We start from the raw sequence: 15,623 nt of genomic DNA, 5'->3' as shown, positions 1-15,623 counted from the left end.
ATATGGTATTACACATAAAGTTTCTACTCCATATCACCCTCAAACGAATGGTCAGGTTGAACTTGCAAATAAAGAAATAAAACAAATTTTGGAAAAAACAGTCAATCCAAATCGAAAAGATTGGTCTTTAAGATTAAGTGATGCATTATGGGCATATAGAACTGCATTTAAAACATCATTGGGGATGTCACCATATAGATTAGTTTTTGGAAAGCATTGTCATTTACCTGTTGAAATTGAACATAAAGCTTATTGGGCAATTAAAGCATTTAATACTAATTTAGATGATGCATCTAAATCAAGAAAATTGCAATTAAATGAACTAGAAGAATTAAGAAATGATGCATATGAAAATGCAAAGATTTATAAAGATAAAACAAAAGCATTTCATGATAAAAATATTATGAGAAAATCTTTTGAAATCGGAAAAAAAGTTTTACTTTATAATTCTCGCTTGCATTTGTTTCCAGGAAAACTTAGATCGCGATGGTCTGGACCATTTATTGTTAAATTTGTCTATCCTCATGGTGCTGTTGATGTTGAAAATCCTAAAAATAATAATGTATTTAAAGTTAATGGGCAAAGACTTAAACCGTTTATAGAAAATGAAGTTCTTAATGAAGAGTTTATGCCTTTATATGATCCAACTTAATTGTTACTTATATTTTTATTTTATTTTTGCAGAATTGAGTTCACTTCCCGGTTAAGTGGCGGATAACGGTACTCCGTGACTACTTTCAGTCGGTTTTATTTCAATTTCCCAAAATAATTGAATATATATATATATATAAATATATATTATGGATGAAGATATCAAAAAACTTGGTAAATATTTTCCATCTGTTTCTAAAAAAGTTCTGAGAATGATTTATGAAGGCAGATGTGAAAGATTGAGAATGCTTATGCAAAAAGGAATCCCGGAGGATATTCGTCTTATAATTGAAGCCAAGGTTCGATTAGGTGGTGAAGTTCCAAAATTCTTACTTGTTCGAAATATGTCTGGACTAGGAAAAAGTACCTATGCGAAGAAAAGAAGGGCTAAAAGGTTAGATGTTTGTCATAATTGTGCAAGATGGACTTGTAATAGACAATGCAGATCTTTGGGATATGTTTCCACAAATAGAGAAGATAAAATTGATTTCATTAAGAATGGGCTGAGTAAAGAGTCATTGGATGATATCTCATTGACTCTTGAGACGCATTCTAGTGGAGATGTAAAAGGTCAACTTCTCCGTTTATGGAAACTATTCCAAGCGCAGCGTCATGGTGATGGTCTTGGGAATCTGACTAAAAAAGACCCTATTTGCCAATTTATAAGAAAATTGGATGGTAAGCCAACCCTCGACTCATAAATATTGAAGGAACACTGTGAGCCACAATCACATCACTGTTTATACGCATGCATGTTATTATTATATATTATTATTTTTTTTACTATTTTTATCATTTTGTTCACATCTGTATTCCTATTTCTGTCTTATTCCTTGTTTTCCTTATAAAATCACTCAACTCTCTCTATATTTTTTAAAAGAAAAGAAAAAAACATGACAGGATCTTCTTCACAAAAATTGAAAAATATTTGTGTCTTTTGTGGTTCTAATACTGGAAAGAATGAAATATTTGTTGATGCAGCAATTAATCTTGGAAAAAAGTTAGCAGAGAGAAAAATTCACTTGGTTTACGGAGGAGGAAATATAGGGTTAATGGGATCTATTTCAACAGCAGCTCATCTTGGAGGTAGTCAGGTTTTGGGTATTATTCCTACAGCTTTAGCTGAAGGAAATATTACAGGTGTTACGGTTGGGGAAGAGTTGAAAGTTTCATCAATGTACGAGAGAATAACTAAAATGATAGAAAATTCTGATGCTTTTATTGCCTTACCTGGTGGTTTTGGTACTTTAGAAGAAATTTTTCATGTTGTTTCTTGGGCACAACTTAATATCCATAATAAACCTGTTGGCTTGTTGAATATCAATAACTATTATGATGGTTTGTTGACTTTTCTCGATGTAGCCGTGGAACAAAATTTTATTTCAGAAAATTCACGAAGGATGCTCATCTCTGCTTCGAATGAAGACCAATTAATTGATGATCTCCAAGCTTTTGTTCATCAACCTGATTCAGCTATAACAAAGATCAATTGGTCTCAACCAACCAGTAAGAAAAGAAAACTGGATCATTGATTCAACATGTCATGAAATGGTTTGTGTTTGTTCCTCATCTTCAATAATTCCAGGTGATATCTCTTTCATCATGTACTCTTTATTTTTCTTAAAAAAAAAAAAAATTAAAAACAATGTCATATTCAGGTTTGAGGAGGGAGGGTTTATCTCTAAAAAAAAAAAAAAAAAAAAAAAAAATTTAAAATTTAAAAAAAATATATTTCTATAATTATATTATTTTTCTTTTTCAATGGCAGAGTAAGGAGTCAAAAACTCCTGACACGCATTAGTTTTTATTTATCATTTTATCACAATAGATTAGATTTTAATATTCCGTATATATTTAAATTGCAAACTACTAAGAAAATGAAGTCTTTTTGTATAGATGTTTATTTATTATTCTTTTTATCAATTTAATAAAAAATATATAATTGATGGGATATAAGTTATAAATAATATATAATTGTGTGTTTTCAAATACATATTTTTTAAAACTTTTATGAGTATATAATTAAAGTGATATTGATTGAATAAATAATAACATGTATAATTGAGGGAATTAATTTGTAAAAGTGCAATAGTTACTCACATAAATTTTGTGAGTGAGGGGTAAGAATTGAGAAAACAACTTATAAGCTTTTATTGATTATTAAGAAATGGTTGATTACTAGATTAAACCCATTTTAAAAAAAAAAAAAGAAAAAAAAAATTGAAAATTGGCTGCAAAGTTGTTTGAAGTTTGATTGTAAAGATGTAGAGTATTAATATCTCTACTATAATTATTAATGTAATAGATTTACCTCATAAAAAATAAAAAAATAAATAAACTTTGAAAAAAAAATGTTACATTTTCAAAGTTTATTGGAGGTATTTGATTATGTAAAAACAATTTTGCAGCCAAGCAAAAAAAAAAAAAAACAAAAAAACAAAAAAACAAAAAAACAAAAAAAATGGGTTTATTCTTTGTAAATCATCCTATCTTATTTTCAATATTAGGTTATTTGATTGTCTGCTTTACTAGCCATTTTCAAAGAGTGTATAATTTTCTTCCAACTCCACGAGTGAAAAACAGCTATATATGAAATACTTTAACCCGAGAGAATATGGAGTGAGACTTTTACATTAATATTCCTGATGATATACATGTTATGAAAATGATTTCTATTATCCTTTTAATTATATTATTCTCAAAGTTTTTAGAAAATATTTATGTAAAAAAAAAAAAAAAAAATTATATATATTTACTATTTTGATATTGTGTGAAATATATATGTATAGCCCATCCAATTACATATTAATATATTGGTTGATAATGAGATTTATAAATAAACATATGATCTCCTCACAAGTGTGTTTTTTTAAAATTTTAAAGTTTGCAAATTTGAATATATATATTAAGGAATAAAAATCTAACTTGTGATTTTATGATATTTTATGATATTTTATGATATTTTATTACTAAGGGACTAGTAATTAGCCGGTTTGGGGGTGTGATGAAACTTAAAATTTGTAATTATTTATATGTTAAAAAGTGTGTTTTAAAATTTAAGTTTAATTAAAATTATGAAGTTGTATTATTTTAGTGTTATGTGTTTATATTTAAATGTTTTACTAAAATGTTGTATTTTACGGTTTGCGCAGGTTTGGTAAAAATAAAATTACTCAAGCTACAGTGGTCATAATGGAGTAATCTCAAAACCTGTAGAATCACAAAAGAGGCATCTTCAACTTTGTAGAAGACAAGAAATTCCAAAAACTTCATTAAGATGATCAAAATAATAAAACATCAAAATGGAGATAGATTTACTTTTACTATGACCAGCTTGGAGTAAAAATATCATAAGTATTTCATATTTTATCCAAAAGGGGTGAATGAGTTGTCCAAACACATCTACACAAAATATCCTACGTGTTCTATGTTGAAAAGAAAGGCTGAATCGGTGGTCTAAGGCATCAAACATGCCAATTAAAGTTGGGTCATGGTATTGACATTCAAGGAGACAAGCACCCACCAACTTTACTATTTCACATTTAATGAGCCTTGGACTCTTCCTCTCATTTGGCCTATAAATAGATGTGTTGTATAAGCTTTGTAGTGTGCAAGAGTGTAGAGAATTCTTCATTTGTAAAATAAATATTGTGTGTGTGAGAATAAAAGTTTGAGTGTGCAAGTTTCTCAAGTTCAAGTATGAAATTTCTTTTATCTTTATTCTTGAGTTTCATGTTCATGGAAAGCTAAATCTTTTTATGTCAAGGTGAAAAGGTTTCATTGTTGGTCAAGTAAGATTGTTTATATTTTGTATATTCTTTTCTTTTCTATTTTTATTTTTACTAATTGATCTTTATTTGTAGGTATAATTTTGGATGATTTGTTGTTATCTATTTACATCAAATGCTTGGTACCTTGAATGTGGTTACCTTGATTTGTTGTCAAATATGATACAATAATTACTACAATAATTATATACTATAAATATATGTATCTATTTATAATAAAGTCATATATATTATTTAGACGATAGCGTGACACTGTCGGTTGTTCTAAATAATATATTGTGATTTGAACTAACATTTACTTTATCGCATCTAACTTTTACTTTATCGCAACTAACATTTACTTTTCCGCAACTAACATTTACTTTCTCGCATCTAACTTTTACTTTTCCGCAACTAACATTTACTTTATCGCATCTAACATAAAGTCATATATTTTATTTAGACGATAGCGTGGCTCTGCCGGTTGTTCTAAATAAAATATTGTGATTTGATCTAACATTTACTTTTATGTCAATTTATATTTATGCATTTATATATATATTATGGGTACCATGTATTAAATATCGGTGGATATTAATATAGTGGGAACTATATTATATGATATACTTGTTTAAATATTTAATTGTTCTTTTTATGTTTATATTTATTCATCTATATATATTATGGGTACCATGTATTAAATATCGGTTAATCTGATATTAATATAGTGGGAACTATATTATATGATATACTTGTTTAAATATTTCATTGTTCTTTTATGTTTATTTTTATTTTAGTTTCTTTTATTTATTTTTATTTAGCAATCTTAATTAAACCAACAATGAACCTTTGAAACCTTGACAATTTTATAATTTGTGTATTTGAAGTTTTATAATAATATTTTCATCTATAATATATTATTGCTAAAATTAAACTTACAACATCCTCTCCGTGGATCGATCTCGTACTCACGAGTATATTACTTGCAGACAACCTACACTTGGGTGAATTACAATTTAAGTTGTAGCACAACCACGGGTCGATTAGAAATGGAATCGATCATCCTATATAATATGTGATATTATAGTTGTATGCATGTTTTAGACATAATTGTGTGAATCCGGCAAGCATACAAAATTTTAAAAATGATGAGACAAATTTTCAAAATTAAAAATCCCTCATTTTAAATATGATTTAAAATTGATATCAAGATAAATAAATGAAATTTAAATTTGATTAAATGTTCCTACCTTCCATCAACGATCAATGTATGAGATGCTACCCGCGGATACAGTCCGGCTCATATTATTGGGGGGCCCGTTCGTCGGAAAGCTGTACATTGGATCGACACATGTTGTAAGTTGGGTGGAACTCCCATGGGATCGGCTCATATTATTGGGGGATCCACATGGCGACCGTCCATCACAACTTAATATTGATGGGTCATCTTGACATGTCACAATAATCGGCGTCATATTATTGGGCCCTTATTGGACATGAGGTAAAAACGTGGAGGTTGCTTTGGAAGCAATTGGGCTCTACCTTTTGAAAATTATGGTTGGCTGATATTATTCGGGACCATAGTTTGTCAATTGGACTCTATGTTCTCACTAAGGAAAACAGTTTCCCGTTTTCACTAGAGGGTAGTGAAATCGTTAAAATAGTGGGAGTGAGATTCATAAAATAAATTTCGCCTATTTTATGACTTAGTAAATTGCTTAAACAATCACTGATATTTTTCTGTTTCTTTTCAGTATTTCATAAAGATGAATTCGCGTAATCCACTTTTCTCGATCCTCGAACAAAATAAATTGACTGGCGCAAACTATACGGAATGGTTCCGTAAGTTGAAGATTGTCTTGACTTCGGAGAAGATGCTCTACGTGTTAGAAAAATCTCCTCCGAAGGAAGCACCAGCTGACATAAGTCCGGAAGAGTTAGCCAAACTTGATACATGGTGGGACCATGATATCAAGGCCAAATGCTATATGCAAGCCTCGATGTCTGATGAACTCCAGAGGCGATTTGAGGACACCGTAAATGCTGCTGACATTCACGTACAACTCAAGGAACTTTTTGGGGCTCAATCGAGGGCTGAAAGATTCGCTACTGTAAAGGAGCTAATGACGTGTCGCATGCGTGAAGGAACTTCGGTCCGTGATCATGGGGTACGAGTGATTTGGCTCATACAGAAGTTGGTAACCCTTGATTTGATGTTGGAGCATGAACTCAACGTGGACTTACTACTTCTGTCTCTTCCTTCTTCGTTTGACGGATTTGTGGTGAATTTCAATATGAACAAGATAGAGGCCTCCCTTGAAGAGATGGTCAATATGCTTGTGACATATGAATCCACATTAAAGAAGGATAAACCGGCTTTCTTGGTGGGCTCCTCTTCTTCTGCTAAGAAGGGGCCAAGTACAAAGGGTAAGAAACGTTCTGCCCCACCCAAGAAAATCGAACCAGAGAAGAAGTACAAGACAAAGGCTTCAAACATGGAAAAGTCCAAGGATGTTTGCCATTACTGCAAGAAGCCCGGTCATTGAAAGCGTAACTGCAAGGAATATCTAGAGCAGTTGCGAACTGCGAAGGGTATGTTCTATATTGAAATAAATGTTTCACTTAATACTACTTCTTGGGTATTGGATACCGGATGTGGATCTCACATTTGCAATGATTTGCAGGTGATGACAAGAAGTCGCAGGCTTAGAAAATGGGTGAGACCCAGCTGAGGCTCGGAAATGGTTCCAGAGTTGAAGCTAAAGCTGTGGGAGATGTTTATTTATTTTTGCAGAACGGTTTTAAGTTACTTTTAAGAGATGTTTTATTTGTTCCGGATTTGATTAAAAACATTATTTCTGTTTCTATGCTTGATAGAGATGGTTATTCTTGCAATTTTGTGAATGAGATTTGCAATATTTACAAGAATGAATGTTTGATTGGAAATGGACAACTTGAAAACGATCTATACAACTTAAAACTAAAAGACGTTCCAATAAATTATGTTGATAAACCGGCAACAACAAACAAAAGGAAAATTGATAGCCAAAACCCGGCAAACCTTTGGCATGCTAGGTTAGGTCATATTTCCTCAAGGAGGATGAACAAGCTAGTGGGAGAGGGCATGTTTGATATGTCTGATATTAACTCTCTACCTACTTGTGAATCCTGACTGAAAGGAAAAATGACTAAATCTCCTTTTAAGGGGAAACCTGAGCGTAGTCAAAATCTGTTGGATTTGATCCATACAGATGTTTGTGGACCATTTAGAGTTGGTACTCAATATGGCCACACCTACTTCATTACCTTTACTGATGATTATTCTAGGTATGGGTATTTATATTTAATGAAATATAAGTCTGAAGCATTTGAAAAGTTCAAAGAATTCAAGGCTGAAGTAGAAAGCAAGCTAGGTAAAAGTATTAAAGCACTTCGATCGGATCGAGGTGGAGAATACTTGAGTACCGAGTTTTTGGACTATCTAAAAGAGAATGGGATTCTCTCTCAGTGGACTCCTCCTATGACACCACAACTTAATGGTGTATCGGAGCGTCGTAATCAAACTTTGTTGGACATGGTTTGGTCCATGATGAGCTTCACTGAGCTTCCACCTTCGTTTTGGGGATATGCGCTTGAAACGGCGGTATTGTTGTTAAACAACGTCCACACTAAAGCAGTGGACAAAACACCATACGAGTTATGGAATGGCAAAGCTCCTAAGTATTCGTACTTGAGGATTTGGGGATGTCCTGCTTACGTGAAGCGGACAGTGGGAGATAAGTTGGATAGTCGATCCAGCTTATGTTATTTTGTAGGGTATCCGAAGAATTCAATCGGATATTATTTCTATTATCCTGCTGAAACAAAGGTGTTTGTTTCAAGGAATGCCACCTTATTGGAGAAGGAGTTCTTATTGGATAAGAAAGGCGAGATGATGGAACTCGAAGAAATTCGAGAAGAACCCGAAATACAAAATAACGATCCTACACCTCAGGAACCATTGATAGACACGCCTATACCTAGAAGATCCGAGAGGACTTCTAGACCTCCTATTCGATATGGTCTTCTTCTTGAAGGGGATCAAGATGAACCCGATGTTGGATGTGATCCAAGAAACTTCAAGGAAGCAATTTCTGATGCGGATTCAAATTTATGGCTTGAAGCTATGCAGTCGGAAATAGATTCGATGCATACAAACCAAGTTTGGTCTTTAGTAGATCCTCCCGATGGAATTGTTCCAATAGGGTGTAAATGGATCTACAAGAGAAAGCTTGGGCCTGATGGTAAGGTATTGACCTACAAGGCACGATTGGTGGCGAAAGGTTATACTCAAAGACAAGGAGTTGACTATGATGAAACATTTTCACCAGTTGCAATGTTCAAGTCCATAAGAATCCTTATTGCCATAGCTGCATGGTATGACTATGAGATATGGCAAATGGATGTGAAGACTGCTTTTCTTAATGGAGACATTAAGGAAGAAATCTATATGAAGCAGCCTGAGGGGTACACATCCATGGGAAGCGAGCATAAGGTATGCAAGCTTCAAAGATCAATTTATGGTCTAAAACAAGCATCAAGAAGTTGGAACCAGAAATTTGATGAAACAATAAAGGATTTTGGTTTCATCAAGAACCCGGAGGAACCATGCGTGTACAAGAAAGTAGTTAAGGATGCTGTGACATTCTTAGTACTTTATGTTGATGACATCCTACTCATTGGGAATGACGTAGGAATGTTGCAGTCAACAAAGATATGGTTATCAGGTAGATTCTCGATGAAGGATTTGGGTGAGACATCCTATATTCTTGGGATACAGATCTATAGAGATAGATCTAAGAGAATGATAGGACTCACTCAATCAACCTACATCGACGCCATATTGAACCGGTTTTCAATGGATGGGTCCAAGAGAGGACATCTACCCATGTGTCATGGAGTTTCTCTATCCAAGTCTATGTGTCCCAAGACGGATGAAGAGATAGAGAAAATGACACATGTACCATATGCGTCAGCCATAGGTAGTATCATGTATGAGATGATATCTACCAGACCGGATGTAGCATTTGCTCTGAGTGTCACGAGCAGATATCAAGCTAATCCTGGTCAAATGCATTGGAAAGCCGTGAAGGACATTCTTAAGTACTTACGAAGGACTAAGAATATGTTCATGGTATATGGAGGAAGAGAACTAAAATTGGAAGGCTATACCGACTCTAGCTTCCAAAGTGACGTGGATGACTCGAAGTCAACCTCTGGATTTGTGTTCATGCTCAATGGCGGTGCTGTCTCTTGGAAGAGTTCCAAGCAGGACACCACAGCGGATTCCACCACTGAGGCAGAATACATTGCAGCATCAGCTGCTGCTAAAGAGGCCGTTTGGATGAGGAATTTCGTCCAAGAGTTGGGCGTCATTCCTGAAGTTGTTGGTCCAGTCCCGGTGTACTGTGACAACACGGGTGCCGTTGCTCAGGCAAAGGAACCAAGGTCTCATCAAAGATCCAAACACGTACTGAGGAAATACCACATCATCCGGGAGATTGTGGAAAGAGGAGACATCACTGTCGAAAGAGTGGCCTCTGCAGACAATATCGCTGATCCACTTACTAAGCCCTTGCCAGGACCATTATTTGACAAACATCGCGAAGCAATGGGTCTACGTAGTATGACTAGTTGGCTTTAGGGCAAGTGGGAGATTGAAAGAGTAGGTGCCCTGTAAGCCAACTTGTGGCTAAGGGCTTTGATGACTCTTTGTATAAACAATCTTTTGTTTAATATAATTTACACTTTTATTAATGGCAATGACTTTATCTTTCTTCATATTGTTATATTGTGATATACTATTGTTGTTTTGATAAAGACCTTGAATATACTATAGTGTATGTAAGATGTGGTAGAACATGGAGATGTCTATCATGAAACACATCTTATAGTCACTGTATATTCTAAATTGTTCCTAGTCGATTGAGCCGTCCGATAATAAGGATAAGGATCGCTCGAGTTTGAGACTAGCATTTGCGATGCAGAGTACCACGTTTCATTGGTAAGGAACATAGAGATGTTCGAAGCATGCAAATGGATATTCATATGATGAATGATCGAACTACCCTATCCGGACTTTCCAAGTGGTTATCACTTATCGAGTGGATAAAGTCCGCGGTTTTGGTTGTACACCATTAGTCCTTATTACTTGAAACATCATTGAGACTCTATATGCTAGTACTGTGCTTTGACTCATTTACCGACTCTATTGGGGTCATCAGGTGTCGGGATTGGGTACAGTTACAACACATATAGGAGTCGATGCTTTGTTGTCAAGGATTCACCACATTCTTGCGAGTGTGGATATCCTATGCGATCTGAGGAGATATTAGTGTGACGAATCTCTGACCAGAGTACATGATGTGTTTTAAGAAATGGTTTCTTAGTAACACATGCGATGTCACTATTTGATCTTCAAGATGTATTGCATAGTTATCGAATCTCGAACGACTCTCGATTTACCAATGGTTGTTGATTCGATCGGGATATATGGATGAAGGGACCGTACTGTACGCTAACCAAAATCTATTGGTTCTTGCAGGCACTATCAGTGATACCTAGGGAATCATGGGGCGATGTTGCTAGGCGCTCTTACCATGATTCGATGGGCAAGTCGAAAATTGTTGTTCCGAGTCACAAGGAGTTGTGAGCCCACGGCTAGCTGTATCCCTGAACCATTGAGGGTCACACAGAGTAATGGATTTTTAATCCCCGTTGAGATAGTTAAATTTAAAGAGTTAAATTTAATGAACAAAGAAGTTGGACTTCATAATTTTAAGTAGAGGAGTAAGATTTCCTAAAATGACATAGGGATGGACATTTTTGGAAACCACTGAATTCGGATTCAGAAAAATTTATCTTGACTTTAAAAGGTGCTGAAATGGTTTCTGTGCACATTGGTGAAATCGGTTTATCAATCGGAGTCACGATAAATTTTATATTAATTTCTGAACATGCGGGCTTTGCTTGTCGGGCTTGAACTTATGACTAATGAGCCCTAAGCTGTTAGTGGCCTACATTATAAATAAGTTATTGCAGTACAAAAATCATACAGAACAGGTCACAATTTTCGAAAACCCTAGTATTTTTCTCTCAATAGTGGCCGCCCCCTTTCTCCCCTCTGCTCGGAAAATCCAGTCTGTGAATTTTGATTTACATTCTGGTTTAACGGATCAAATTCGTTAATCTCTTCGTAGAAACTTCTGATAGATTTTCTAGTGTAATCTATCAGAGGGATTAAATATCCGTTCGTGGACCTGATTGAAGAACAGTTCGTCCATCAGTTCCAGGGAAATACAACAAGAGCAGAGCAATCTGTTGGTGTCCAAAATCTCGATTCGAGATTAAAGGTAAAAAATTTATAATCGTTATTTAATTTTTACACACACACAATTTAATCGTAAGGTTGATACCCATTATGGAATCGTTCCATATAAAATTTTTAAACTTCCGCTGCACCGGGTATCAATTCTGTTTGATCTGATCGCCGCGTTCTTCAACATTTGAGTCCAAACGGCATGACCACATAGGAATAGGTTCCTGTTGATGTGACAAAACTGACCTTGTCTTTGTCCTCTTTTGCCAAGGGAATTTGGTGATATCCTTGGTAAGCATCCAAAAAGCTAAGTAATTCATGCCCTGCAGTGGAATCGACAAGCTGGTCTATTCTAGGTAGGGGTAGCAATCTTTACGGCATGCTTTATTCAAATCTCGAAAATCTACACACATATGCCATTTTCCCGTAGATTTCGGGACTAAGACTATGTTAGACAACCAGGTCGGGAAGTGGATTTCTTCAATATGCCCAGCCCTAAGTAGCTCGTCCACCTGCTCCTTTATTACTGCATCTTTTTCAGGACCGAAGTGCCTTTTTTTTTTGAATAATAGGGCGACAGCCCTTTATTACATTGAGCTTGTGCTCTGCAATTTCCCGATGGACCCCTACCAGGTCTGAAACTGACCACGCGAAGACGTCTTTATTTTTTTGCAAGCATTCCAGTAGTAGTTGCTTCACCTCTGCTTCAAGGGTACGGGCAATTTTTACCATCCCCGAAGGAGGGGAGATAATTATTTCTTCAATTTCTTCTTCAGCGGTGACAGATGTGTCTTCTATCAAGTTGACTTTTTCAATGCCAGCAAATCCAGGTCTATCAACATTATCAGTCCGGGCTACTTTTTGCTCTATTCTGACTTCCTCCACATAATTTTTTCGTGCAATAACTTGATCACCTTGCACCTCACCGACCTGATTACCCACTGGGAACTTAATTTTCTGATGCAGAGCTGATGCGACGGCCATGAAAGTGGTCATGGCAGGTCTACCCAGTATAGCGTTATAGGCAGACGGAGCATCTACTATAATAAAACTCACAATCCTGGTCTTGCGACCGTTGCCTTTCCCAAGAGTTAGGGGCAGATGTACTAACCCCACAGGCCGGATTGCATGACCCGTGAAACCAAAGAGTGATGTGACAACGGGCTCTATTCTATACTGTCCCAGGTCCATTTGATTGATAGCTTCTTGAAATAGAACATTGATAGAACTGCATGAATCCACAAATATCCGGGCCACATCGTAATTCACTACCATGGCCTTTATTACCAGTGCATCATTATGGTTGTTAGCAACCCCTTTTAAATCTTCCGGCCCAAAAGAAAGGGTCGGGCCAATGTTGACAGTTTGATTGTCAATTTCCATATTTACTAATTTTCGGCTGCTAGTTTTCCTAGCTCGATTGGAATCTCCATCAGTAGGGCCTCCTGAAATCATATTGATAATTCCCCGAGCAGGCGGAGCCGGTCTTTGATGAGCTCGGTCATCCCTAGGCTGGTCCTGATTTGGGCGATTGAAATCCTCATGAGGAGGAGTAGTCCTGGCTCTCTGTCTCGATCTTCCTCGTTGTTTCCTTTTCGGACGGTACCCCTCTTGTCGGATCAAAATATTTTTTTATTTCAGAATGTTGTTGTATTATCCTCTCAATCTCTTGATCTAATTGTCGGCAGTCTTCTGTAGTATGCCCATATTCATTATGAAAGTGACAATATTTATCTGATTGCCTGTTTCGGGGTCCATTTTCCGTCCACGGAGGCCTTTGTGTGAGTTTTCGATCGTCACAAATTTGTAGGGCTCGGACTTTACTCATGCGTAAAGGAGTGAAAGAGGTGAATTCTCCCAACAATGCAGGTCGGAATGGCTGTCCCATCCCTGAATTATTGTTTGGAACCCTATTGTTCTTTGGACTTTTTGGCCGTTCCCTCTTCACAGATGCCCGCGAAACCTGTATCTCTTCCATGTTGACATATTTTTCAGCTCGGGCAAGTAATTCTTCATATGTTTCTGGCGGCCTCTTTATTAGAGATTTAAGAAAATCTTTTGTATCCAGCCCTTGCATGAAGGCACTGATGAGCAGGTCTGGAGTAGCCATGGGTACCTCGAGAGCCAAGGCACTAAACCTGCGGATGTATGCTCTCAAATTTTCATGTTCTCGTTGCTTGGTTGCAAATAGGCTGAAAGTAGTGGTAGGATGATTTTTGCTGCTAGCAAAGTGATGCAAATAGGATTTGCTGAAATCCTTGAACTCCTTGATCTCCGGGCTAATTGCATCCACACCCCCTGTGAAAAGTCTAAAAGACATAAAACCCCATGTGTAAAATTAATAGCATGTTAGACCCTATGTTTTAAAAAAATTAGCATAAAAACCCCAATGAGAGGGTATAAATGTGCCCGAGTTTGTATAACATAGGGGTGAAATGTGCTACATTTTAAAAAACTGAGGGATGCATTAGCCTATTAATATTTCTTAAGGGGTTTTATGTCTTTTAGATTTTTCACAGGGGGTGTGGATGCAATTAGCCCCTTGATATCCCCAGGACGTAGCATATTGAACCATTGCTGTGCTGGTCCTATGAGAGTAGTAAGGAAAGACCGACACTTAATCTGATCAGAATATTTATGCAACAGAGCTGCATTCTCAAAGCGTGCCAAATGGTCTTCAGGATCCCCTTTGCCATCATACTCACCAACATGAGGCAATTTGAACTGATTGGGGAGGTCGGCGTCCAATATCTCCTGAGTAAAAGGAATGTTTCTGGTTGTGGTAGCTAGTACCCGACCTGCTTCTTCCTTAACTGCTCCATCTCCTCCTTCAACTTTTTGATCTCCTCGAGGTGGGCATTATGATCGGGGTGCGGAGGGTTGGCCTCATCTCTTTCTGCCAAAGCCCTCTGAATAGCCTGAGTTACTAACTTCTCTAAATTTGGGTGATTTCCATTCTGATTAGCCATCGAAACTCTTTTTCTTCAAATTCCCACAGACGGCGCCAATTGATGATGTCGAAATTTTACCTCGGGTTCGGTCTGGTAGAATGGATCCTCCGAATTTCCAATGAAGCAGGTCGGGTCGGGACAACCAGTTCTGCACAAACATCAACTAGGTAAAGGGGCGCCGAAAGTGTTTTCGGCGTGACCCCTCCGATGCCTAAGTCAGTGTCTTGAAGACAGAGGGTATGATTAATGCGAAAACTGAGAAATATGAGTGCGTGGATGTAGAAGTGAGTAATGAATAATGAATAATACAACCATAACAATACCTGTATTTATAGGAAAAATAGAGTAAGTTACCTAGTCGAATTATAACATGTCCTGTACTGGGACTCTTCATCCATTGGACCGCCTTCAAGTTTATCCCCATCTCATAAATATCTCGAGATGGTCAAACTTATCCACAATGCATGTAAGAGAAGTCTATCCATCCCATTAGGGGCCAGCTCTGGTCGGCCCATAAATAACAGCCCAATTTAAGTAAAGCCCTAACAGGTGTAAAGCTGGGCTGGACCTTACCTAATGATTATAATTCAATAATTGGGCCAACCCTCATAAACCCATAACGAACGGATTCGGGTTAAAATAATTTCACGGGGTATCACAATATAAAGAAGAGTTTGTTAATTTATTTTTTACTGTTGCATAAAATTTCAAATAAGATATAAATTAGTAATTTATTTTTTTATTTCTTGAATTACAAACTAGCTGAGGTGGTCAAATCTTGACCCAATTTATTCTTCAATAGATTAAATTAGCTTTTATATTATATATATTAGTATCTGAGGTACACGCGATTGCGTGTGTAATATAATAAACATATATTATATATGACAATGTATT

General features: G+C 36.2%; 1 protein-coding gene across 1 annotated transcript; it reads right to left on the bottom strand.

The window, feature by feature from the left end:
- Nucleotides 1–13,315: 13,315 nt before the first annotated feature.
- Nucleotides 13,316–14,744, bottom strand: LOC140888699 (uncharacterized). Its single transcript, XM_073296399.1, has 3 exons — nt 14,574–14,744; nt 14,391–14,529; nt 13,316–14,073 (listed from the first exon to the last, which is right to left on the bottom strand). Exons 1-3 carry the CDS (start codon nt 14,742–14,744, stop codon nt 13,316–13,318), a joined length of 1,068 nt encoding a protein of 355 aa, XP_073152500.1.
- Between the last annotated feature and the right edge of the window lie 879 nt (nt 14,745–15,623).

This window comes from Henckelia pumila, chromosome 3 (genome assembly GCF_033568475.1).
Source record: "Henckelia pumila isolate YLH828 chromosome 3, ASM3356847v2, whole genome shotgun sequence".
In the NCBI taxonomy this organism is placed as follows: Eukaryota; Viridiplantae; Streptophyta; class Magnoliopsida; order Lamiales; family Gesneriaceae; genus Henckelia; species Henckelia pumila.
This window is presented reverse-complemented; position numbering and strand designations above follow the sequence as displayed.